At 38.3% G+C, this 27,465-nt stretch overlaps 1 protein-coding gene across 9 annotated transcripts in view; it reads right to left on the minus strand.

Annotated features, from left to right (window-relative positions):
* The window catches only part of Dnm3 (dynamin 3), a 605,597-nt gene that overhangs the window by 143,923 nt on the left and 434,209 nt on the right, over positions 1-27,465 (minus strand). For all 9 annotated transcript variants that reach the window (XM_029553749.1, XM_008848499.3, XM_008848501.2 and 6 more), the window contains one exon: positions 17,102-17,211. In XM_029553749.1, coding sequence (XP_029409609.1) covers positions 17,102-17,211 — 110 coding nt within the window. The remainder of the gene's footprint in view (positions 1-17,101; positions 17,212-27,465) is intronic.

A 27,465-nucleotide genomic window follows, 5' to 3' on the forward strand; every position in this document is an offset into this window, starting at 1 on the left:
CACTCCACTCCACTCCTCCATACACAGGAATATTATAAGATACTTTCTGTGATTAATGACAATTTCTGTGTTATAAAATTAAAAAGAGTCACAACAGTACTTGCATGTAAATCTTATGAAAAAGAATTTAAAATTCAATACATACCATGCATTTCAGTCTGACTAGGAAATACTAACAAAAATAAGTGTATAAAAATTGTGAGGAAATGGTTGTTAGTTAAAACAGGTTAAGGTAGTATGTGTCACAGAGGTCCACTAAGTTAGACCCACAGTAAAGGCCAATCATTTACTCCTTTTTGTCTAGATAGTCCTGCTCTAAAATCACATGTTGTCCCTAAATAATTATTAATAATGTACTTATTTCTTTTCAAGAGTGATGATGTGTTATGATCAGTCCCCTACCCTGTAATGTGCTGTCCAACTTCTGTTCAAAATGTTCTCGTGAAGAAGGCTAAATAACTCACAAATTGCCTATTCTACTTTTGAAAAGCTATAATAGAAATGTAAAATATATAACATACTTAATATATAAACTATTAGAAACCTCTTTCTGATAAAGTGTTAGCATCCTTTTTCTAAGTGACTTACATATCACTAATTCAGCTCTCTGGAGAGATAATATAAAAAGCAAATCCTTCAATACCGTAAGCCATATTTCATGATTTCTATAACTTGTGCTGGGGTAAACACAAAATGGTTCATTGAGGAAATGTCCATTAAGAACTAGAAAGCAAAATGAAAATTCCAACAGTAGGTGGTTTTATATAACTATACTGCACATGTTCTCATGTGAGGCAGGTAATGGCATCAATCGTTGCTTCCTTGGGTCTTTTATCTTGACCCCACTCTCTGGATTTCCTCAAGGTACAAACTGGAATTTGCTTCAAAGTGTTTTAGACCAGTTGAACTATATAGAGGAAAAACAGAGTTTCTCTATGATGAGTTGACAGAAGTCAGCAGGGAAAGAAGGCTCTAGAACAGGAGCACTGAAAGATCGGTAACTGCACCTTCCTCAATTGCTTTATTCTCATTAATGAAGGGATTAGATATGAATCACAGCAGTAAAATTCAAATAGTTTTCATAATGAGAAAGAAAATGAGATTCAGTTGAGCATAACTACTGATAAAATCATTTTATTGCCAAATTTCAAGCTTTTGTGTTATTGTTCTATACATATGTAGGTGAGATTTGCTGTTAGAAAGAGGTAGAATTCAATGTAATTTGATCTATTCAGTAATTTGATATATAATTTGTATTTTATAGGAAGATATAGATTGCATATTATTTGAATAATTCTACATGTAGAGTTCACACTACTTCACTTGTACATCTAGCAACAGCTTCCCAAATGGCAAGTCACAATGGCTAAGGATTATTACAAATTCAGCCTTGTATTTGTGATGGCCAATGGCTGAGCAGTACTTTAGGTCCCAGAACTGCTTGCCTTCCAGGCTAAAATAAGGTAAGTACAGAAATTGATAACAAGTTCTTGGAAGCTTCTTATAGCAATTTGACACTGCCATGACATCCAAGCCATGGTGAGTATACTAGTCCCATAAGTAGGGTTGAGACCAGTGTGGGTGTTGTTGAACTGAGACATGAGTTAAACACACTGCAAGCTACTTACTGCTCAAGTGTGAAGTAGGACGACAGTTGCTGAAAATTAAAACTATCCTTCACCATGGAAAGTTTGAAAAGTATGACTTTATAAAAACTATATTAAATTCCCAGTGATTTTATGATGAACTATACTAACCAAATAACCCAATACATGGATGGACTTTACAAATCCATTCAGGAAGAGCTCAATATTTCAAGATTCCCTGTCTTTTGTCACTCCTCAGATTTATCAGAGTGGAAGAGGTGGGAAGGAAGGAAAGGAGGAAGAAAAGGAGGAAGGAAGGAGAGAGGGAGATGAGGAAAGTAGAGGATAGGTATCTTTGACAACCAAGGCAGCTCTGGGACTCAGCCCTGTTCCTTTCCCTCTGGACAGAATTAGTGAGCAGGGAATATGTCTACATTCGTAGTGATAGGACAGCCTCATCAGTCACCTCCCCATTTTTCTACATGCCTCTCAACACATCAGCATCTTTATCTCTTTTTCAAACCCAAGCTATTGGCCAATGATCCTTCCTGTCACCCAGCTTCATCTGTATAGTCATTCTTAGAGAAATTGCTAACAACAGAGAAAAGAAATGCTCTATAAAGTCTATCACCATTTCGTTTTTGTTTGTTTGATGATGTGAGTGGAGAGGGGGACTGAATGACATAAGCTTTTGGTTGCTAAGATAAATCCCTCTATTACCTTGCCCTGAAATGAATTTGATTTTCCAGATGTGCTCTGTCTTTACCATCTGCTTGAAGACAGTGTGTAGGGGGCATATTGAAGTCCAATTTGCTAACCAATGGATTCTTGATTTTTCAAAACTAAGAAATAAAACCAGACTAATTTATGCAATAGTTTTATGTCCCTTCAAGACATGAAAACAATTGTTAAGCTGATGTGACAGCACTAAATGACTATGTCATGTATTGCCAAATGCCACTTCACCATAGTGCAGACTGACATTCTTCAGACCCAGGATTCTCCAAAGCCATTTCAGAGCTTTTCAAGATCAAAGGAATTTTCATCAAACTAGTTTGCTTTATCAGTTTCACCCTGTTATGAGTGTACAGGGATGTTTTCCAAAAGCTATATGGCATGTGATAATGTCATCATTTAGGCAATCAATGGAAGGTGAACTTGTATGTTCTCATGTGTTCTAGAATTTCCAAAGCTAGGTATGTGTATTTTAGAGATGAACTCACTTGTTCTCTCTGCTTCTACCTGCTCCTAATAGCTACCATGACTTCATTAGTTATCTAAGAAATCATTATTTGAAATTCTATAATTTCCCTTGTGCATGTGTGGAAACACAACAAATTTATGTTCTTGTCTTGTTTTGCACTGCTGCAAGAATTTTAAAAATGCCTAGATTTTAAAATTATATGTAAATTCTTATAAAATTATTTGTTCTTTATTTCCAAAAATGGCTCATTGTCTTAAAAATAGGATATTGTAAAGATGAATTCTTCTTTACCCTGAGCTATCACAGCTTCACCAAAGATGTTGAAAAGAAGACGACCTAAGATTGTTCTACTTCTGAGGAGGAATAAGACCAATGCAAAGAAGCAAGACTGAAGTATCAGTCCAAGAATGACACCAGGAGGAAGTTACCTGTTTTCTCCTGGACTTCCGAGCCTTTCATTTACCCTGCCTTATACAACCAAGTATCATTATAATGCTAGCTAAACTGCACATCATTTTGAAACAAACCATTAAAGATTTTTTTAAAAACACAGTCAAATATTGCATATACAACTATGTCATTTGAAAGACAAATGTGGTTTGTCAGAGTTTGCGAAGTAGAAATTTTCATATCAAGCTAGGAAAATGACCTAAGGGATCAGCCAATGTAATGAACTGGTCAGGCCAGCCAAGAACACCCTGCAGCTGAAAATCTGGGGAAGCTTGCACATGTGGCATCACCGAGTGGCTGTTGGATACAAAGAGTCGGTACCCAGAAATCGCCATCACCTCCCAATAACAGAGTGGCTGTCTAATGAAAGACCTGGCTGTTCTTTTATCTTAAACTGAACAAATCTGAGGAGTGACGACACTTATTTTCATTTTTGTCTGGTGTCAGTACTAACTGATACTTGAAGATCTTCATTTATAGCAAAGTTTATCAAATAAAACCACAAGTCCTATAGAAATATTCAAAGTGTAGAATTTTTTTTTAATTTGATGGTTTATCGTGCAACAAATGTATTAATGTTTGCACTGGTGGCTAAAAAGCAAGGTTAAGTGCTCCAGCACAAATTAAGGCAATGTCCTAGAGCTGCGCTGATGAGCATCCTAGTGAGTTACCATTCACAGTTTGAAAAATAGCCCCCGTGTTGCTTAAGGATACTCGGATTAAAATTTTCATACTATCAAATCTATAGATTAAATTTAAATATAGTTAACATATTCTGGAAAATAATTCAATGATTAGTTAGGCTGTGAATTAATATAGCCTAGACTGATTTAGTAATGTCCTATACACTTAGTCTGGTAAGGGACACATACCGAAGTCTCCCACTGCACTCTGGAGTTGTCTCCAGCAAGCACTTGTGCAATTAAACTGTAAGCAGGGCTAGCTGTGTTATTCGTGAGATTCCATTTTTGCTCAAAAATACTAGAAAGACTTAGCAGTCAATTCAAGGGTTTCTTAAAACTTAAATTTGGGTCAGGCAGCAATTATTTTTAAAATATACAAAATGAGCCTGTTACTTAAAGGAAAATGACTGACAATTTTTGTCGCCAGTGATAAAGTTTGGCATTAGAATGTTGGAAAACTTAGAGCGATCACCATGACTTGACAGCGTTGCCTTTACTTATGGCATTGGTAGTGATATTAACAAATGCCATTTTTAAATATAGTATGACAAAATGTATAAACACTTGAAAGGCATGTATGAACTGGTGAACCAGAATTTTCCAAGTGACTGATGTATATGAAATCACAAAATCACTCCAAAGCACAACATCAGCTTAAAGTGAACAGCAGAGCAGTGGATTAATGTGAAAACGTGGGAAGTTCATTGCATAATTTCAGACTTTACAACGCTACTAACTTAAACTATCGCTTGTTGAGTTTTGGTGCAGTATCGAAGTGGTAAACCCACAATATCAGAAAAGCATTATAAAACACTCTTTTTCACTTTCCAAGTATAGATTTACATCAGGCCAGATTTTCTCCCTATAGTTCAACCAAAACACATTGCAACAGATTGAAGGCAGAATCAGATATGAAAATCCAGCTGTGTTATATTAAACCATACATTAAAGAGATTTCCAGAACTGTAAAAACAATGCCACTTTTCTTACTAATTTTAAAAATATTTTCCCATTGAAAACATACTATTTGTGTTAACATGAAACAGCAACTTTTAAGTGAATTAATAAATATTCTTAAATTTTCTCCTTTTTATTTTCTGATAATGGACATAACTGATGGCATGCTGATAAATGCTTATCAACTGACTTTCTGGGATGAAAGCTATAATTTGCAGCATTTGCCAATTTTTGTTGTATAATGCTTCTACTATGTACAAAGGTCAATTTCAAGCAACAATGTGAAGTCAACAGGTTCACTGTGTCCCTGACAAACCCATACAATCCATATACACAAAAGCTCTTTAGGGTCCTCAAGAAATCTGAGTGAAAAGGGACTCCCAGACAACCACTGGGAGCCTTTGGCATACATCTTACTTTTAATCATCACATAAGCATTGTGTGTGTGGAAAGAACTTAGTGTACTGATTTAAAAAAAAAAAAAAAAAACCACTGCAAGCATTTAATATTTTCTAAAGCCAAATCAATTTAGAGTATCCCAAAGAGTCCAATTTCATATCCTATTGTAGAAAACACACCATTCATACCTTTGCCTGTTAGTGAGGTATGGACTTAACAAAGACACTGGCAGCAAAGGCAGTCATATGTCTGAGCAATCAGAACTACTCTCTGCCGCTGCACTCTTTAGAAAGTGTTCCTTTCTGTGCACAGTACTTTCCCCAGAATCTAAGAAATAAACAGAGGCAGTTTCAAATTCAGAAAAAGAAAAGAGAGGGGAAATGCTCACTGCAGTTAGACTTTACAAATATTTTCCTTATGAAACCATGCATCTGCTCAAAGTTAGCTGCAGAGTGTGACTAACATTTCCGGCCAAAGCTTGTGCCATGTCAGTTTCCTTCGCTGAGGCTCTCTGTGTTAATTAAAATTAATTACACATGCCGGTAGTTTCCCTTGGAATGCAGCAAACTGAAGCACAATACCGTAATTTTAAACTCAAGATATGTAGTTCAAACTTCCATACCATTTTCTCTCAGCAAATATAGTCATTAAACATCCTCCGTGAATACTTTGACTCCACCTAAGGTAACTGACAAAAAAATAAAGATAGATTACATATGAAATGTTGAGTCACAGAAAACAGTTCTGACTTGCAAATTGCTATTTTTAAAAAGCCAGGTTTACAGTGAGCACATGATTTGGGGTAGCCCAGTGACCCTCACACAGCACTGTATATCCAAATATGACTTGGACTTGAGGGCTTTTTATTCTTTTTCAAACTGGAGAAGTCTTGGGAAAGCATTACTGCTTAAGTATTGTCAGGGAAGCATATGGTAACTCCGCTAATAAGGGAAAACACTGTGTCTGCCAGAGAGTGCCGCGGATACACTATTCAACTGTAACTGGATTTAAATAGCAACAGACTTTGAAGAGTAACCCTCTTTGGACTTTTTCTATTTTACTATTTGATGCTGGGTTTTTTCTTCTTCAACATGTAGACTATTTTAGAGTATTCTGCATTATCATCTCTAAAAATTTGATTATTCCAACAGTCAGTAAAACATGCCCTTGGTTTTCTTTATTTTTGTTCTTGGGAGGCCTCTGAGACTGCCAAAGAAATTTGGATGTTTAGAAATTTCCTTCAGGCTAGATCCAGCGAGGGAGCTTTGCACAACCCTGTTATTCATTCTGAAGAACTCCCTTTCCCAGCTCGCTGACTCAAACACCTGAATCCTTAGCCACCTCCCTGCCAGTCCCAGTTTTGGGGTGCCATGCTGCCATAAAATCACATAAACCTGGAAGGATGCTCTCGTATACAAGTTCTTTTAAAAACATCCTTCTCATAAATAACCAGGATGTAAACTTAGCATTTAAAATAAAAAAGCTGAGACAAGCCAGTTCAGATCTTGATCCTCATCTCGTCCATACCTTCTTTTAGAATGACTAATAAATTTTCAAGAAGAAAAGCTGAATTTCTAACAAAAACTAGAAATACAATCTTATGCACAATCACCTGTTTAGAGATATCAAATCCTTTACATCCATCCATCTCTTTTAAGGTCTGATGGTACTCTGTCAGACTTTCTCTTGAAGCTTATACCAGGATGACTCGTTTAAAGGCTGTATTTTAGAACCAGTCATATATTTTTTCTGTTGAATGTGTGCAACTAGTGATTGCTCCCCTATAATTAATAAACAGTTGCTGAGGTGTTTTGTGGTTCCCAAGTGAAGGTACACTTCAGTCCCAAGTCACAGAGTTTGCCTGAAGAAGGCAGTTTGGGAAGAGGATTGCCCATCAGCAAATGTTGTTCTGGGAAATAGGTGTGGAGAAGGCAATGTGTTCTGAAATCCTAGAAGAAAAGTAAACTTGCTGTGAAGGACATAATTTCTTTCTGTTCTGGAACTTCACACAGTCATGATGGGCTCATTCATCACCAGTCTTTGGATGAAATTCCCTTGAACATGAATGGTCAAATGCTTTGACTAAAATCCCTGCTGGCTCTACTAACAGTGTAAGGTACTTCAGTTTAAGTCCTTAGGAAGAAAGGGACTAACTCTAAGTTGTTCATTTGATTCTATCAATTCCTTTGTTTGGAACATGGAATGGCGCTGGAGGAAAACAATGCCTAATTCCCTAGTAAAACAGATACAGACTAAGAACAGGTATCACAGGCTTGAAGAATTCTTCTACAGCCTTTTAATGACATTTGAAAAAGTTGAAAAGCACAAATCTACTATCTTTCTCCCTCAGAAAAGGCAGAAACAGTTACCTGAGCAGAATACCATACTTGTCTTTCATTTCAGAGTTCAATTCGAAACCCAATAAGAGAAGATTTTAAACTGATTATTTCAGGCATATTGCCGTTCATGAGAATTCATCTTAGCTGTGAAATCAGTTGTCATAGATTTAGTTCACAAAAATATCATCAGCTCATATTTGATTTGTCTTAGAGTGGCTGGTGAATCAAATAAATCAAATAGACAGATAATTTTGGTTCTCTAATTCATCTCTCTCCAGGTACCCCTTTGAAGACCTTTCCCCTTCTGCTGTACCTAGGATTTCTTTGTGATTCTGTTTCACAACCCAAGACACTCATAAAGGGAAAAAAATGGGAAACTATTGTAACGTACAGGATGACCATGGAATAACAATGTGCTACCCTGAGAGGCTGAAGCAGAGAAACAGGACAGCATAGACATACAGCCCCTGGTTCAAAGGCTTGGGATTAATGACGCACGTATAAAATGATCTTTTATTCGTTTGCTAAAAATGTGCTCCTATCCAACTACCTAACAACAGAAAACATAGGTTTTATCTTTCCAGACTGAGAGAGGGAACTCAACATTACTGTCATTTCATAAAATCACAGTCAGTCTGCAAAGATCTCTGACTCATGTGGACTTGAAAGTTCAAGCAAAAAAATAGAAGTGAGAACTTGGGACCAGAGAGTTCAAATGCTGTATTTTGGTTCTCCTCCCAAATGTTTAAAAGTTTTAAACACAAAAGAAGACCTGAGGACTGGGAGGGTGGCTCAGAGGCAGAGCACTTGTCTAGCATGAACAAAACCCTGAGTTCTGCCAGCACTGTAGAAAGAAAACCTTTTTTTGGTATTTTGAATACCAAATATCAAAATTCTAGAGTTGACCTACAGAATTCTTTTTATTAGCAAATGGCATTATCTGTATCTTCTTGTAACAGAGGGGCCAGTACAGTACTCATCCATTTATTCTTTCATGCCATTGAGCTCTCAAATGTCCAGGAATTATGTCAGACCATCGGATCAAAATAATAAAGACAGGCAGCCTCTCTGAGGAGAGCAGCCTAGCAGTGGACCCAGTCAATAATATTGTAATTATTTATCATATCATTGTCTTAAAATCAGAAGTTCAAGTGTTAAAATATCTACTCACACATGCCAGATCTTAAAATATTGTTCATGTGTTTCTCAGGGGGCACTACTGACACCCACTACTGTCAGTCTGCTAGCGGTCTCCCCCTGGAAGAAGCATCACAGGTCAAATGGTCCCATGATTAGTAGATGTATATATAGGAAAAGTAAAGCTTGGAGAAAGCCATGAAGTTATGAGAAGAGTATAAAGGACGGTGCAGGTCCATTGAGAGGTCTCAAGGAGTTTCTACTCTCAAAGGAACTTACTTTTCCCCCTACCAGATATTCATAGTTGGAAGATATTTCAAACAGCCTTACAAGTAAGATTACCCACCTACCCACCCTCTGTGGGAAAGCTAAAGCAACATACCATTTCATTTCTCAGTTTGAGGATCCTGACTGACTACAGAATAAAGCTTCATCTGACTCAGAAAAGTTGTCTAGAATCAGACAACAGACCATGAACAATACTCTGTGAAGCTGAAAATAATGCCTTAGAAGGGCACTGTACATTGGTTCAGTAACAGTGGAACAAAATTTAAAATAGTTTCCCAGGTATCTTGTTTACGTTCCATACATGAGCTTATTTGGATTGAGTTCCTTCTTAATATTTCATTCCCTAGTTCAGAGTGTGTTTACCTACTGAAAGTTCACTAAATATGACCGCTGGCCCTCCTTATTTAGAGAAGAGTAATTGTTTCCTTTTGAATAGAGACATGACATTCAACCACATCCATGTGAGACCTTTTAGAGGAGGCATTATGTACCATCTTTTGCACAGCATATTTGTTTAATGTAGCATTTTCACAAGCAACTTAAACACTAAGCATGTCTTTACATAGAGGCATATCCATAAATGCATATAAAAAGTAAATCTGAAATCAACTTCTTTTCAACTAAGAAGTGGAAAAATACGCTGTTCAACAATGAGAATAAAGAGCTATTCTTTCAGATCACCTAAATAGCATACATTAGCTACATTGTACCATTCTTTGACATTTATTTCGTGTCAGCAATGTGCTGGGGACAAAGTCGAGTGTTGAGACATCCTAAATATCACTTTCTGTGGAAAAGGGGGGAGGAGGTGAGCGGAAATGCTTGGTAATGTTAATAAACCATATCCTGAATCAAAGCTACAAAGCAGTGTCAAAAAAAGAATGCCTTATTTTAAAAGAAAACAAAACTTGACAACCCCAAGGAGTGTTCGGAAAATACCATATGGCTGCCCTATGAGGCCCCTGGACAGAAACAGATCTTGGCTGGCTACCAGAGCTGGCATACCTAGGACCAAATGGGCCTTAGCATGACCTTCAAGCTGAAGGCCTTCCTGGGGAGGGCGAGGAGCAGCACAGTGAGACCATTATGCAGACACACTTCCATCAGAGGAAGCATGGTCTTCTAGTAAAACCAAATGGAACAAAACCTGGGGGAACATTCTAATCCATGGTCTAGACCATGCCACAAAGCAGTTTAGGAATCTTCTCACTGAGATTTAATTGGTAGCATATGGGGAGACCACGAATGTGAGAAGAAAGTCCTATAAGTGATTAGATAGGTCTAGACCCCAGGTATTTGAGAAGCCATCTTTGAAAGGCCTGGAGGAGGGCTGGGGAATGCATATTCTTACCTGAAGCTTAAGTAGGGTAAATCAGTCTGGGTGTGAGATCCATGCTCATCAAATGCTGACATCACTGCAACTAGTAACAAATCCTTCCATTTATAAAAATCGTAGCGACTGACCACTGTTTAGAATGGCTAAAAATCCAATCACCAGACTCATAAAGATCATATGAATTCACTATGACACTGAAGGTTTTTTAAAAGGGGGGATGTTAAATGTATCAATTCCCACACACATGATGATGCTGGGACCACAGAGAAACGGTTTTTAACTTTATGGAGAAAAGCTGAAATAGCAACTGAGAGAGTTCCTAGGAATAATGCTGCAATACAAACAGTAAGAGCTAAAGTGGGTTTTCAGAAACTGTGTAACAGGAAAGTAGTCAGTTCCATGTAGGGCTTTAAAAATGAGACTGAAAGCATTCCATGGAAATGTGCAAGACCTGAGAGTAAACTCAAATGCCTGCACAAGAAGTCAACTCTCTTCACCGCCTTTTCAGGAGTGAGTGTAGCTAAAGCAAAAATGCTATTCCTGCTCATGTCTAGCAGTCAATATTTAAACTATGGACTGGAAGCAGCCCTGGATCAGCAGATGTTAGACCTGGGGTACTGTTCTGGCTCTGTATATGGGGAAGCATTTACAGATGTTAGATCTTTAACCTGTGAGGAAAGGAGAACAAACAAGGTTATGTCTAAGTGCCCAGAAAACCCTGGAAAGTTCTGATACTTTAGTAGACCTGCCCTGTTGCCAATTGTGACATTCCCATTCCCACAGGGACTTAGCCTTAGACCATATGTGGGTCTGCTAAGTAGATTCAGTGAACCAAAATGCTGTCATGAAAGATGGGGATGCAAGATAAGAAAGCAATAAAAGTGCTTAGAAAACTTTCTAAATTAGCTCAGTAACTTGTCTAAAGGTAAACGAAAGAGAGCACTTTCTTTGCTATAAGATGCTGCTTCAGAAGAAAGAAAACTTAGGAATACAGGCTCAGAGTCAATGTAAGTGTGGAAAAGAATATGACTTAAGGGCAGCTGACAGAATTATCTAAGCGTATGGGCTTCAGAGGATGCACAGCCACATCCTCGTGCTCCTCTTCCTCCTCCTCTTCTCCCTCCTCCTCCTTCTCTGCCTCCTCCTCCTTCTATTATTAATTAATTAATTAATTTTTTTTTTTTAGTTTTTTGAGACAAGGTCTCCCTATAGCCCCACCTGGCCTGGAACTCACTATGTAGACCAGGCTGGTCTTGATCTCACAGAAATCCAGCACAGGTTTTTATTAGTCAGAGCACCAAAGTACATATGCTTACACAGTCCATGTCAATAAACCCTACAGAAACTTCTTAAAAAGAAATGTTGTTATGTTTTGCTCCCCATCCTTGGAATTCAGTGCCCTCAAAAGGATAATGTTCTACTAGCACATGAGATTTTTTTTTATCTGTTGCCTTTATGCTGACTGTTTCATGAGTTCTTTACATATTGTTTGTTTTTATGTGAATGTTTTAGACCTATTCTACATCATTTCACATTCCCTCCCAAAATGCCCAGTATATAAAAGCTGTTCGAGAAATTTAAAAAAAAAAAAAGGATAGGGAACAGAATCTTGGAATTTATGTGAGAGCCAGGAGTTTCCAGTGGTCACATCATTAGATATAAAATGATTGAGAGAAAAAGAAAATATGACTACTATCTGGCTGGCAAATTTATTAACCAAAGAAGAAAAAAATTGATTAAGTGGATGACAGCGCTAAAAAGTAAACTAAAAGATACAAAGAGATATGGGTTCTATAAAAGGGAGGATTAAACACACAAAAAACAAGATAAAATGGTCCACCTTCTCTCTAGTGGGAAGTTTAGGAGGAGAAATGTGGAGTGGAAGAAAAGAGAGAAAAATTTCAAAATTTCAGAAGTTTTGAAAATTCATAATTCTTCAGAGTTACGAAGCACAATGAATCCTAAGGGGGAAGCACAAAGCAACACACACACACACACACACACACACACACACACGCACACACACACACAAATTATGTTGACATTTCCTAATGCCAAAGGTAAATGATAACCTGGTGGGAAAATGCAGATTAGCTTTAAAATGGAGCAACAATTAGACCGACAGCTGACTTCTCCAAAGTGGGACTGAAGCAAAAACTTAGAGAAAGAATAGATTCAGCACGGTGGAATGAAACAATGGTCAGCCTGGAGCATCCAGCTGACCCACTATTAAAAAGTGAGGGCAAAATCTTAGAAAAATAAACACTAACCTGAGAATTACAGTCAATAGCAACTATTAAAAAGGATTTCTGCAGGATGGACTTCAGTGTGAAGAAAATAAACTAATATGAAGCACGGGTTTAATGCAAGAAGAGCGATGAACAAAGACATTGTTAATGTGTCAGTCCATCTACACACCTGTCACCTTTACATTTGTTATATATCATAATATTGACTAAAGTAGTGGGAAACTTAAGGTGGAATTCAAATAGCCACACCAACAAAGTGGAAGTCAGAAGAAGGTTATTTTGATTAGAATATCTTAGGCTGGCATTGAAGGGATGGCTCAGTGACTGAGAGTACCAGCTATTCTTCCAGAGGACCTGGGTTTGGTTTCCAGCACATGGCAACAAACAACTGTCCTTAATGCCAGTTCCAGAGAATCTGACACTCCTCTTCTGGCCTCTGTGGGCATTGCATGGCATGGTGAACTTATATGCTGGCAGATAAAACACTCATACACATAACAAAAATAAATTAATTAAAAAATAATTTAAAAGTCTTAGGTCATTTTGGAAAGAGATCAAAAAGACTAACTTCCAACTTTAAGGTAAATAGGAATGTTAGACTGTTAAAATGTATAAAAGAATAAAAACAAAGTATAACTATCACACTTAAGAAAAATACACTAAGCTAAATTAAAGAGGCCAGGAAGCGGTATAGCAAAGGTACAGTAAAGATAGAGACTAAATATGATGTTTGATTAAATCCAAATAACTTGTAATGATTGAAAATACAAATGATCTAAAGTCACTAATCAAAAGCAGATTTCACATTAGATTTAAAATGAAGAAATCTGGCTATATGCTACTGAAAGATCAACACTCAAGATAAAGAAAGGCTGACAACAGGAGGAAGTACAAAGGTTTACCAAGAAAGTATTAAGCACAAGTTAGTGTAGGTGTACTGACATCAGACCAAACAGATGTGAAGACAAAGACTATCGCTAGAAATAAAGAGACTTGTCGCAAAATTGTATTTCTAAATCACCAGGAATTCTAAGTTTTCTCTCTAAGATTTTATACTTATTTTCATTATGTGTATGTGCATATGTCTGTGTGTGGTTTGTGCACATGCATTCAACGCCATGGAAGTCAGAGGAGGGCGCCAGATCCCCTGAAGCTGAAATTAAGGCCCTCTGCAAGAGCAATACATGCTCTTATTTGCTGAGCCATTTTTTTTTTTTAGTCCCAGGAATTCTGTTTTTAAGGTTAAAATAAAAATACTGTCCTTAAAACACATAAAATAAAAATTGACAGACTTGCTAGTACATTCAAGATCACAGGAAAGTGCACTTGTTAACATCTTCTGGTAAAGTATAGTTCTTTATGACTTTCTACCTGTCTGCCTTGTTAGTCTCCTACTGTAACATAGTCCACATTTAATCTTTTTTGACTGTTTCTTTTTTTTTATTCAAAGTTACATTTTTAATTTTTAAGCTTATTTTTATTTTATGTGTTTGAGTGTTTTGCTTGCTATATGTAAGTGCATGAGATGCTCACAGAGACCAGAAGAGGGCCTTGGATCCAGTGGAACTAGGTTACGAATGGCTGTTAACCATCATGTGGGTACTGGGAACTGAACATAGGTACTCTGCAGGAGCAGCCAGTGTTCTTAACTAATAAGCCATCTCTCCAGCCGCTTTCACAGTTATATTTTAAAGTGCAGAGAAACACATAGTACATAGCAGCTGCCTAATACACTTGTTGAATTGTTTGAATTATTCAAGATGAAAATAGTAGCAGCAACAGAGCGTGACAGAGCCTCAGCAAGCGTGACCCAGAAATGCTCATGGAACCTGCATTTCATAGCTAGTGAAGATGCACTCTGAAACACGCACAAAATACTTGTGAAAACTCTGTGACAGACAATGTGTTCTGACCACAATACAATTAAGTTAGAAATAAACAGCAACTGAACAATAAAAGTCTATGTATTATAAAACCTAAAACACATTTCTAACTAACTCAAAGGGAAAAAATCATAGTGAAGATTAAGGGACAGAACTGAATACTAATCCAAACATCACATTCAAGATTTGTGGTAAGAGCCAAAGACAACACAGGGGGAAATAAGAATAAAATCAGATGAGCTACACTTTTAAATGAGGAACCTAGAAAAAGGGAAAAAGACCAGCAAAATTAACACAAAGAACATAAAAGGAAAGAATTAAAAAGAAGGGATTATTGAAATAGAAAAGTACACCAAACAAAGAATCAAAAGCCCCAAAAGTTGCTTCTTTGAAAATAAGACAAAACTCTGACAAGTATGATCATGGAGGGTTGGGGGATGAGGCTTAATATTAGAAATAAAAGACGCTAAACTTCAGATACATCAGAAATGTTTTTTAAAAAAATAGAAAAATTAAAAAACACTTAAGACTAATTTATTTTAAAACAAATGGAATTTCAAATTTCCTAGTCAAAGTATAATTTACCTAAACTGATTGAAATACAATATATATCTATACCAATACATAATCATTAAACAATGAAATCACTACCAACAGTCTCTTTATCACAAATGCTTTCCAGGAAAGGAGGGACTCACGAATCCCCACCCCTAACTTGAGGAGCTATTAACAATTGATGGCATCTGTGGGAGGGGAAGGGAGAGTCAGTTTTCTTTAGGAGTGTGGTTCCTGGTAGGCCAACCACACTCCAGTGAACATCCCTATGTAAGAATACTGGGAGCACAAGTTGGACTTGGTGGGTTATAAAAATAAAAAAAAGATACAAAGTTGGTAAGGGCTAGGGAGGCAGGAGGTGTAAGGGGAAGTATTGTAGGTAAATAGGAATTAGTATGATCAAAATGTATCATATACATGTAATGAAACCCTCAAAGAATTAAGAAAAAAAAATTACAAACACTTTCTAGGAAAGATGATTTTAGTAGTGACTTCCAATAAGTAGCCAATTAATGATTAATCCCAGTTTTAAATAAAATGTATATGAGTGTTTTGCCTATATATATGTAAGTGCATGAGATGCTCACGGAGACCAGAAGAGGGCCTTGGATCTCCTGGAAATGAGATGTTTTAACACTGTCTTATAGTTATATTACACACAAGCCATTTTGTAAACCAAGCCTTCCAGGGTGAGGGATCATTCCCTTCAGTTTGACTTCCTGTTTGGAAGTACTCTCTCCCTCTGAACACATGGGAACTACTTTAGGATCTTCAGATTCTCCAAGACTCTGAGGAAGGCCTGTGATCAGTTCTGAGCTTGGCTCTAGATGGCAGAGCCACTGTTATTCTAAGAAGTCTTGGTATTCTTTACCATTTTCAGAGGGTTTTTTTTTTTTTTTTTTTTTTTTGGTTTTTGTTTTTTTCCCATAAGCTGCTTTCAAATAACACTAAATCTTCTACCAAAAAATTCGTTGGAGAGTAGTATTTAATTTTCTTTCCCCTTGATTCTTTAAATGATTTGCTCTTGTGGTTTTTTCCGAGTATTTTTGAATTCTGAGTCACTCTGAGCAACTGACTGGGAATGTAAGTAGAAGCCTTCTGTTTTGCTATTTTGATTAACTGTGTGATTGACCCTGGGCCAGTCACTGAACCTAATCGAGTAACTTCATTCATTGCTAAATAAAGATAAAATGCAGCCTGGAAACATGGGTTAAAATTAGATCCTGCCACCTAGTGACTCACTGTCTCATTAATTTACTCACACCAATTGGGCTTTTCCTGTAACATTTCCATTTGGGGTTTTAAAAAAAAGAAACCTTTATTATTTTTGCCTGACTACATCCCATTTCCACCTATGCCATCCTCTATTACCTCTGTTTGGTTGTTTAACTTTCCTGATTAATTTCAATGAACCACCGTGGCACTCTTGTGACGGCAAGCTCATAATCAGGTATTGATATCATCCAGGAGCAAGCGAAAGAGAAAAAAGAAGGTAAAGTAGAAGCAGAGTCTTGATTCAGTTTCCAGCTCCTGTCTCAGGTCTGAATTGTGGGGTTTTAAGAAAGTCTCTACGCTATGCTTTCTAACTTATAAAATGGTAATCCATGCCTCTCCATCTTTTTAACCCCCTGAACAATTGTTAGGACGGGGATTCGCTAAGTCACGGCAAGGAAGACTACAAGGTAGTAAAATGCAGCCTGAAGAAATGAGGCAGCAAGATTTCAGTGCCTGCTGGAAAACCAGGAGATAAACCAGTATTTGAAGATCTTTCTGACTCTATGTTTTAATCTTTTAAAGTCATAACCCATGTTGGAAATTAAAAATACAAAATAACGGTAAGGAAAGGCGGTAGAGGGTCACATGCCTATAATTCTGACCTTTGAAGGTAGAAGCAGGAGGATCAGGAGTACAAGGCCAGCTTTGGCTACACAGTGAACACCAGGCCAGTTGTGATAAGTGAGATCCTGACTCAAAAACAAAGAAAAAGTGAAAGGAGAGAAAAATTCTGAACATAAAAGATGCTTTGCTCTCTTACCTCTGCTCTGTATTAAAGAGTGCAAAGATGTGCTTGCTAGACATGAAGCCCTTTTCCACATCTCGGACTTTCAGGTTATCCAACGGAAGCATATATTTCTTTTCTTTTTCCTGTTGTAACATGGGTAGGGGAGAAAAAAAAAGAGGACTTTTAATAATATATCACATCAATGGCCACATACCACCTAAGTTGGCTAACATTTGAGAACACTTGATTACATTATCTTGACACCATCAGACACTTTGACACCAGCTACCAAGAAATACAAGTTAGCTGAGACAGGCGATTCCAGTGATTCTCAACACGTGGGTTGAAAAAAAAATGGGGGTGGGGGAAGGATGCTGAGATGCAAAAAACACGGGCCCTCTATCCTTTCCCCCTCATGTGGGTCCCCTTAGATGTTTTTAAATGTTAGTTTGATATTAAGAATTTAGCCATCTGTTAATATTTAACAAAAATGTTCTGGTCCTAATTCAATGAGAAATGCCACATGGATTTCATTTCATGTTTTATTTGCAGTCTAAGCAGTTTTGATAGCCAGCGCTGGCAGGAGAGTGTGGAAGCACGAGGACCCTGGTATGAAATCCGCCCCCCCCAAACTATGATACAGTACAGAAAACAGTTCCTTCATTTGGGTCTAGAATTAAAGCACAGGTCCAGAAAAAATAATTCTCCTATAAAACTCATAGAATTTTTTTTTAACTGTTGGGGGAGAAAAAAATGAACCCATTAAAATTATACTGATATTAATTAACACAAGTTCTCTTTTGACATAAACAGTTCTTTATGAAGACCATGGATTTTGGAAAGGTGAGGTTTGCAAACATGACCAAATTGTTAGTAAAACACATTGAATGCCAAAGAGTTACCAGAAACATTTACTTTCAAGGGCTGGCCTGGGAACAATATCATGTGTATAAATGCCTATCAACCAGTATAACAGGCAAGAGTCAAATATTCAGCTTAAGAAACTTAGTAAAAACTGATTACCAGATCACATTAGCCCAGTTAGCACAGGACATGTTGCTAAACAGTAGTTCTCATAGGAAAGGACTAGACTCTGACTCAGGGTGAGCATGGGCACTCAGCTCTAACTTTTAATACATGGCTATTGCCTATGGGAGATATGTGCACCACACAACCATGTTTGCTATAAGCTTTGCTGCTTCTACAGCATATAGACTGCTCCCTTGACAACTTGGGATGAGCCTCCTGAGCAGAGTAGAACTTCTGTGTTCCCAAGTTAGCGTGTTCATGCCATGTTGAATTGGAGGGGTATCACTGGCCTTGGCATTTTTTTGCTCCTAAATTAGAGAAAAACCAAAAAAAAAATTAGCCAAAAAAGTAACTCTGTACCTAACCATAAAAATAAGCCAGTGAAAGAGAGGACATAAACGTGGAAGGAAGCTGCTAGGAGAACAAAATGGCTGCTCTGGTACATGCAAAGCCTTCAAAGGAAAGAGAAAGAAGAAAGAAACTCGGTGGGGGTAGAGGAAGCCTAGGAAAAACATCTAAGTGCAGAGCACTGTTAGACCATTCCAATATTTCTTGTACAAAGTTAATAATTTATCCATAAATGTAGTGATATTCTAAATAGCAAAAGGAATAGTTGAAGTAAATGAAGAATCAGAGCTGAGTCCAACTTACTCAGAATACTTGTCAAACTATTTTAGGGCAGAATTCTAAGAGGCCAGAGTCTAGATTGAAGAAAAACCCCTCCAATACATAATCAAATGAAAATGCTCAGGACCAAGAGAACTTCTCTTTTTTTTTTTTTTTTTTTTTTTTTTTTTTGGTTTTTTTTTTATTTTATATATTTAACAGCTGGGGTTTTTTTTTTTTTTTTTCATCCCTTTTCCACTTTTTTTTTTTTGTTTTTTTTTTTATTCTAAACCTTTTCACTCTCCTTCTAAATCTAACATATGACTGTATAATATACAGAGAGAGGGAGGCTGACAATTCCCCACTAGAATCCTTAGAGATAGGAAGGGGGAAAGGTGGGAGATAAAGTGTGGTGCCCCCCAGCAGACCCTGGATGACCCCAGTTTTACATTTTTTTTTTTTTTTTTTGGATGGTTTTCAATGCCTTAAATTTAAGCAGCTGGGTTTTTTTTTTTTAATTCACCATCCTGTTCAACCTTTTGAATGATGGATTTGCCTTTTAATAGGAAATCTGCATTTCATTGTAAAGATGGAACACAATGTCCTTGGCTTGTGTTCTGTAGAAACAGGCCCTCTTTTGTACTGCATTCTTTAGCATATAGTGAAGACTGAAAATCCAGCAAGTTTATGTCAGATATTAAACACTGGAGGAAAACACACACATGCAGACAGGGGAACATGAAAAGCGTACTACTCATTTCTGAAGTACGAAATGTCATATTCATCCAAGGTTTTTGAGGACACATTGCTAAATTATTTCATAATCACAAGTTTTAAGACTGACAAAGAAGACATTTTATTCAGAATGACTTGGTTAATTAAAGTTGTAAGTCAAACAGAATTAAATGAAGCAGCAGCCACTCCAAGCAATGGAACAATATATCATGGCTATTTCTGAAAATCTTGGTGGTTTCAGAGAAAGAATATGTTCTGGTTTAAAAAAAAAAAAAACAACTTGAATCTGAGATAGCTTAAATAAACAAAAGGAACAGAGGAGGAGGGAACATATAGAGAACCACAATTTCTAAATTACAGTGAGTTTTAGCACCATCTTAATTAAGAAACTTCCTAAGTAATCTGTCAGTTCTAATAACATGCTCTCCAATATGGAAGCCACCAGCTACCCGCAGCTACTAAACTACTTGAAATGCAACGGAAACTGAGATACATATATATAAAAAAGATGCACAACTGATTCCAAAGATGTACCATGAAGTACTAAGAATGATGTTTTTAATCAACATTCTCATGAGTACTTCTAACAAAAGAAAATCTTACAACCTCATCAATGCTTTTCATATTAGTTTTAGGCGGAAATGATATCATGGATACCTTAGAGTACTATTAAACGTAATTTCTCCTGTTTATGTTTTGCCTTTGAAGGTGACTGTGAGTGAATTCAAATGACATGTGGCTTACACTGAATTTCTTTTGAGAGCACTGAACCCCATGCACTCACCAATCCTTTGCTCCTTCCCATCCATCCTGGCACCTTTCCCTTCTGAGTCCCGTTTTTTTTTGTTTTGTTTTTTTTTTTCCATGAGGTATATGCTGTATTCCCAGTCATCCAGGCTGAAACCTCACTGCCATTTCTGATAGTCTCTCTTCCCTCACCTCCTTTAGCCCATCAAGGTTATACCACACAATACTTAAAGCACTTCTTGAAGTTCTTGTTTGACATCCTTCTGTGCTACCCCAGGTCTCTGGAATCTCACAAACAGCCTGTCATAAATGCTTTCTACATAGACTCTGTCTTTTAGTCTCTAAGACCACCAGAGTGGGAATTTTTTTAAATAAATAATTTGAGAATTTCATACATGCATATAAGGTGTTTTGATCAAAATCCATCCCCACTCCCTCCCCCCTCCCCCTCAACTCCTCCTATATCTCCCCATCACTTTTTTCTGATAACTTCATGTACTCTTTCTTCTTCTTCGATTTTTTTAAATGGGGCTTTTGGCTACTCTAACATTTCCCTCCTCTGAAGAGATAACCCTAAAATTTTTTAAGGATTAGATAAAAGGTCCCAAATATTTTTGACATTTTTGGCCTTTGGAATGGAGTAGGTTGCTAAGAGGCCCAAGGGCATTAGAAATTTTTAAAAGTTATTCTGTTAAAATTTATTACAGGTCTTCAGTGTTTTCAATAACATTCTACTATTTATAAAAGAGTACCCACTAAACTCTCTAATGTGTCATTTTCAAACACCTAAAAATTGGCCCCATCATAATTTATCAGCATTGCTACAAGAGCAAGGAAGACCCCTTAAGGGCCTGGGTAGAGACCTAACTTTCCAGTTTACTAAGTCAATTGCTTGGTCCCAGGACCACTCCTAGGAAGGTGGGCTCACCTTAAGCCATGCTAAAGACATAGAGAGAAGAAGCAGTTAGTCAATGAGATGAACTTTTCATGCTAGGAATCCCTACCTCCCTGGGGCAGTTGCTAATGGGCTGGTAGCAGACCTTCCCATAAGTAGCTCTGTAAGTTCAGAAAAGCATAACCACTCTATTTCTTCTTTCTATCTCTTTTCTAAGCATGCTTTCCTTAACACTCTGGGCTGCCCCCAAATTTTGGGCTTTGTTACTGTTACTCTAAAGCTCCCCTCCCCTCCATGTGGCTGTTAGTCTGTCATGTGTTCAACCACCATGCCAGCTTTTAATAGTACGGTAAGTGCCCCCCTTCCACGAAGACAACTCTGGTTACAGAACATTACAGACCTCTTCTTTCTTTAGCTCTCAGACTTCTCAAACTTTTTTTCATAGGATATCTATAATAGCTAATCTTTTTATACTCAGTTTGCATCTTCAAGTAGATTGGAATCTCCTTGAGGCCAAGGACCATGCTATGTTTATTTTGTGTTTATGCCCAACAGCTACCACATTGTTGCAAGAACAGATGTTGCTTAACAAACATTTGATCGTGGGTAGCACATCACAAAATTCCAAGACGGTTCTTTTACTTACACTGTTTTGCTAAAACATATCTATCTGGATGTGACATAACACTTATCTTCAGTACTATAATTTGTTAGATGAAGTTTTACCAATCTAGATCAATATACCTGATTTGATTCACACAAACTTCATAACTCATACGAGTAGGCTAACAATCCAAGTATACTTGAAAGCAATACAAAAACAAAACACACAAAACTGCTCTTATGAGATATAACTGATAAAAAGTTTACAAAATGGCAGAGCATAAAGGAGATTAGGATAAAAATCGATAACTATATTAAAAATCCAACCATTGTATCATACATATATATTACTATATCCACTAATGACATCACACTCAATTTTAAATATATGATATTTGTTAAAATTCTTCATTGGTTTTTTCAAGCATGCTAAAACTTTATGGTAATATTTCTCAAGCTAATAAATAATAAGATTGGAAATAGGTTCCCATGACAGACTAATGGGGACTACTCCATGCTGCTGAGAATAGCTGTGGTTCATTGGAACGAAGATGCCTAGTCTGGCCATTCCTCTTTTCATACAACTGTCCATGTGTATTCTTCCCATCATTACATTTTACATCATGCACTAGTTTGCTAAATGTCTTCTCTTACTGAGAGATCTATATACATCTGTCCTCTCTGTTGTTGCACCTTCCCACTGGCAATAAGTAGAATGTGCCTGTGACAGAGAGAGCAATGTGTACAGACCACACAGATGATAGTACCATGCCAACCAGTATAGGAACAACTGGGTGATTATTCTACGAAGCACTTGGTCCAAAGTAAGGGCAGTAGCCCCCGAGACTTGTTCAATTTGAAAAGATTCCCATTCTGGACCATTTGGTGTTGGCATTGAGGTTCACAGTGAGGTCAGTGGGGTGGGGTGGGGTCAGCTTCTGGGATAATCGGATATCCACCTTCCAACAAATGAACTACAGCCCATGTCTTGCAGCACAGACAAAATTAACTGGATGATGTCAGATATATAACAACACATCCAATCTGAAATGATAAACCTGGTAGGAGACACCATAGGAGGACAAGCTAGGTGAACTGGGGTTTTTCAGAATTTTAGAACCTCATGAGATACCCTGAGAGATTCAGTTGCCATATTTTGCTTATTGTTCAAGAGATAATAATACTGATCAATATATTTTCTAACAATGTTTTCATTGTTCTTTTATGCACTGTAGCCAGACTGTTTCTAAGCAAGGAAGCAGAACCATTATTCTGGGTAGGGACCAGGGCCAAGAAAAATATCATGACATTGTGTGTTCATCTATGACTGACATAGAGTAATGGTGGGCATGCATGTTTATTACACTCCCCCATCCCCACCTCATCTTTAAGGTGACACTGTGTTGCTTGTGATCATGATTTAAAGCTCTTTACCATGTCCACTGTACCAGTTCTGAGAGTCATCTTCCCAGGAAAATCCACGATGTGTTCAAATGAAATGCTTTCATTTTCATGCAGAACATATCCAAATGTACATTCTTGAGTCTTTGTCTGTAGGCATGCCCACCCTGCAGCCCATCGGCTGGAAGCACCCCATGCTAGCTCTGAATGTAGCCCAATATCCTTCTGTAATGTGACAACAACATCCTCTTGTAATGTCCCTGACACAGTTTCCTCTGGCAGGAATTTCTTTCCCTATTTGACACTCAACTTCAATTTGACTTAAAATTCTTACAAACCATCATCCCATCCAGTTCAGACTTCATTAACAGTTTCTTTAAAAATATTATAGGTCTCATTTTGTCTTCTTTCTTTTCCTCATCCCATTACTTTTTAATGACCGGACTCTATTAAGTAAAAAATTTGACACAAAGTACAATATATTAACTAGATGTGGAAGTGGAGCTCTTCTGACCGAAGCAAGGCTGGTGCTGTCTGAAGACTTGTCCTGTATACTCATCCATCACCTTTCAACAGCCTCAAGAAATGCAGTGAGAATAGTCTGATCCACCTACCAGCCTCATTCTCCAAGTGTTTTCACAGGACCAGGACTCTTGTCCAGGCCCTTGCCTGCCTGCAAGTTGCTTTTCTTCATCTCATCAGGTCTTCGCACGAAGGAGCTCCACGTAGCTTGCTAGGAACTCCAACTGAGCAAACACATGCACCAGAACCACAGGGAGAAGCTGTTAGACGCTCAAATGGAAGCTACCCCTGCGATGCCCTACCTACCTGATTAGGCACTTTGATATGCTTGTCAAAACCTCACAAAGGCATGAAGTGGTCTTGAAGCCTAAGAATCTTCCTCTTCTTGAGAGGCCTTCTTCTCCTGCTTTCAAGAGTCCTTATGCCTCAGTCTGACCCCTTCATGGCACCAGTATCCTTCATCTCTACTGTATTAATTTATACTTTTGTCTTATTTTCCAAGTATCCAAATGTTCTACCTAAGTGTGTGCATGCTCTGCCTTTCCAGATATAAGATAAACTCCTGGTGGTGGGAGTTACTGTCATTGTGTTTATCATTCTTTGTATCCTCCCCCCCCCCCCCCGCCCCGACACACACACAGACACTCTGGCTTTGCTGTTAAGCCATTAGCTCTTTGAGGCAAGAAACCATTCCCTTATTAATGCTGGCTGCATGCTACAAACACTTGCTGAACGAACACATGAACAGTCCCCTCAAGAGCTGGCACAGTGCTTTGCCTAGATTAAGGACTCAGAGATGATGACTGACATAAAATAATCAAAGTATCAAAGGAAGAAAAAGAGGCTATAAAAATATTGAGAATACCAAAATACTGGTTCCACATGCTGTTGAAAACTAAAATCTGGTGTTTATTGCTATTAAAGAAGTTACAACCATAGAGATGTACAAGTATGAAACTCATAATACAAACTACTCATCTTTTTATTTGGATTTTAATTCCCTGTTTTAATCAGAACTACATTATGAATAGTAAAGAACATCTGCCAACCAGGGGGCTGTTAAAGGGACATCTTATATTTCTTCTTGGGTGCTGAAGAAACTGCCCATGAGCGATGAATGGAGTCTCCTAATAAGCCCGAGAAGACACTGCAGCATCTGGACCAGCGGCTTCCTGGCCGCTGCCCTGTACTTATTCTGGCTCTGGGATGGAACTGCGCACAGCATATATCCCCAAGGCAGGAAAGGGAGAGAACCAGTGATGTGTATCATTGATCTCAGCTGGAGAGGATGCCTTTTTCCTGGCTTCCTCCTCATCTTTGGAATTGAACTCAACATCTGCTTCTTCCTAGAGGTCTATGTGGACATGGAGGGCTCTCCATCCCATCTTCAGGGCATTCCTGGGCCATTACAACACTCTGACCCCCTACTCAGCATATTCTTCTCTATCTTTTCAGGTGTATCAAAAATCTTCAAAATGTGACCTTTCCTCTATCCCTCCTGAAACAGTTGCTTTGTAATTTGAAAGTGAGAACATAAAAGATGTTTTCTCAAATCTTCATATTTAATCATTACATTGATCTTTATATTTAAAAAAATATTCACATTTGAGCATGTAGACATATAAGATTATTAATAGACACTCTTGAAAATGATGTGCCTACCAAAAATTAAACAGAAAAGACTTAGGGCTACGATGGCAACCAGATCAAATGTAAACATATATATATATATATATATGTTTTTTCCTTTCCCCAAACCCACCATTATAATGGTAAGATTAATTTTAAAAAGATATTAATCCACAGGAGCAAAGAAAATAGGAGAGAACAGTGGATTTGAGATTTTCAAAGTGTTTTGGAAGAGAGAAAGCAGACAGAGGACAGTGTCAAGGAAGGGCTATTCCCAAATACCTGCAGAGGGAAGGGATGGGGAAGAAGACACTCCATTTGAAAATCACCCTTCATAGCATAAAGTAGTCACAAAAGGGTACAGCTGTGGGGCCTATGTGGCTGGATAAGGTAGCTGTTTGTATAAAGAAGTATCTGGAATTGTTGGTGGCACAAGGTCACCTCTTCTACACATTACATCCTGCTCTACTCCAGCAGGAGACAGAAAGATTTCCTCTTAGAAAAATTCTACCATAGATGTGTCAGACTCAAATACCAGGGAGAGTAGGCAGCAGAGTTGGGTTAAAAAAATGAGAATCTAGTGGAAGTTTGTATTTTGAGATAGTGTCCCAAAGCCCTCTTTCTAGCACTAGCATGCTGGAGCCTGTATGGATTTTCCTGCTCTTACCAGTCGGGATAGTGAATCGTTCTCTGGGGAAAAAAAAAAATCAGAGAAAATGCCTGTACAACAGTTGTTTTGTTGTTGTTGTTATTTGTTTGTTTTTTGTTTTTTTTTTTTTTTCTTTTTTTCAAACAAACCAGCTTGCTGCTTGATTACCATACAGGGAGGTCTTACATCCTACAAATATCTCCAACATACGATCCCTAAGTCACTATATGGCACAGAATCTCCATAGATTACATATATCAAAACTATTAACTGGAGTGGTTACTGAGGCTGGGCTATCTCAACACTCTCCCCAACCTCCTTGTAGTGTTTGAATTCAATTCAAACTGGTCTTTTCCTTTTAGCTTTACTCTCACAGATAGGGCTTCCCATGAGAAATATTTTCAGCCAACCAGATGCATTCATGCCAGACTAAGATTGAAAAAACGAGTCACAGGGCACAGATAGAGGTTGCATGGCACCTGTTTCATGGGCTTGGATCCTGGCAGTGGTGGTTCCAGGGCTGTAGTGCCATACTGACTTCCTGACACATCATCTTCAGACTGGTGGCACCTCCGTTCTGGAATTCAGTTTGGGGAACCAATCCTGGAAAAATTAGCCTAGCTCTAGAGTTTTTGCCCTTTCAATCATTCATGGAGCCATTTATCCCCTTAATAAATTTCTCTCTACTTAAAGTAGCTAAAGAAGATTCTATTGACAGCTATTAAGCGCTCTAAAAATACAATAGCGACCATCCTCAGGCCTCTTGGGGTAAGTCTATAGCGCAGCTCTCTATGCCAGGACTCCCTAAGCCACATTCACACTTCCATCCCTCCCGCCGTTCTATACTCCTAGTTTGGGCCCTGCGCTATTCCTAGTCTTGGGGCCCCAGACACCTGGGGAATCAATACTGCTTCCTGATCCTTCTCACTAAGACCAGCTCAGTCCCTTTCTTGGGCTCCAGGAGCACCACTTCTTGTCCTGGCCCCGCCCTCACCCCTCTCTGCTTCCCTGGGCCTGCACCACCAGCTAACTCTCCTAGCCTGCACTACTATCCTCAGACCTCTTGGGGTAAGTCTATAGCGCAGCCCTTCGCGCCGGGACTCCCTAAGCCACATTCACCCTTCCATTCCCCTCCCCCCGGCCGTTCTATACGCCTAGTTTGGGCCCTGCGCCATTCCTAGTCTTGGGGCCCCAGACACCTGGGGAATCAATACTGCTTCTTGACCATTCTCACCCAGACCAACTCAATGCCTTTCTTGGGCCCCAAGAGCACCTCTTCTGGTCCTGGCCCTGCCCTCACCTCCCTCTACTTCCCTGGTCCTGCAACACCCGCCAGCCTCTTTCTGGGGCTGACAGCCTCTTTCTGGGGCTCTGAGGCTTACCTTTACTCTCCCTGATCCTTTGCATCCAGTACAACCCAGCTACTCAATCCACTCCCTGGGAAATCTTGGGGCTTCTTCCCTCCCCATCTGCCTTTACATTCCTGCATGGCGTGGCCACGGCCAGGGTCTCAGGTCAGTCCAACACCCAAGTTCCTGAGGCCAAAAGCATTCTTAGAAGATTCCAGACCTAAGCAGAAAG

The sequence above is a fragment of the Nannospalax galili genome, unplaced genomic scaffold (assembly GCF_000622305.1).
Source record: "Nannospalax galili isolate Female #2095 unplaced genomic scaffold, S.galili_v1.0 scaffold624, whole genome shotgun sequence".
NCBI lineage: Eukaryota > Metazoa > Chordata > Mammalia > Rodentia > Spalacidae > Nannospalax > Nannospalax galili.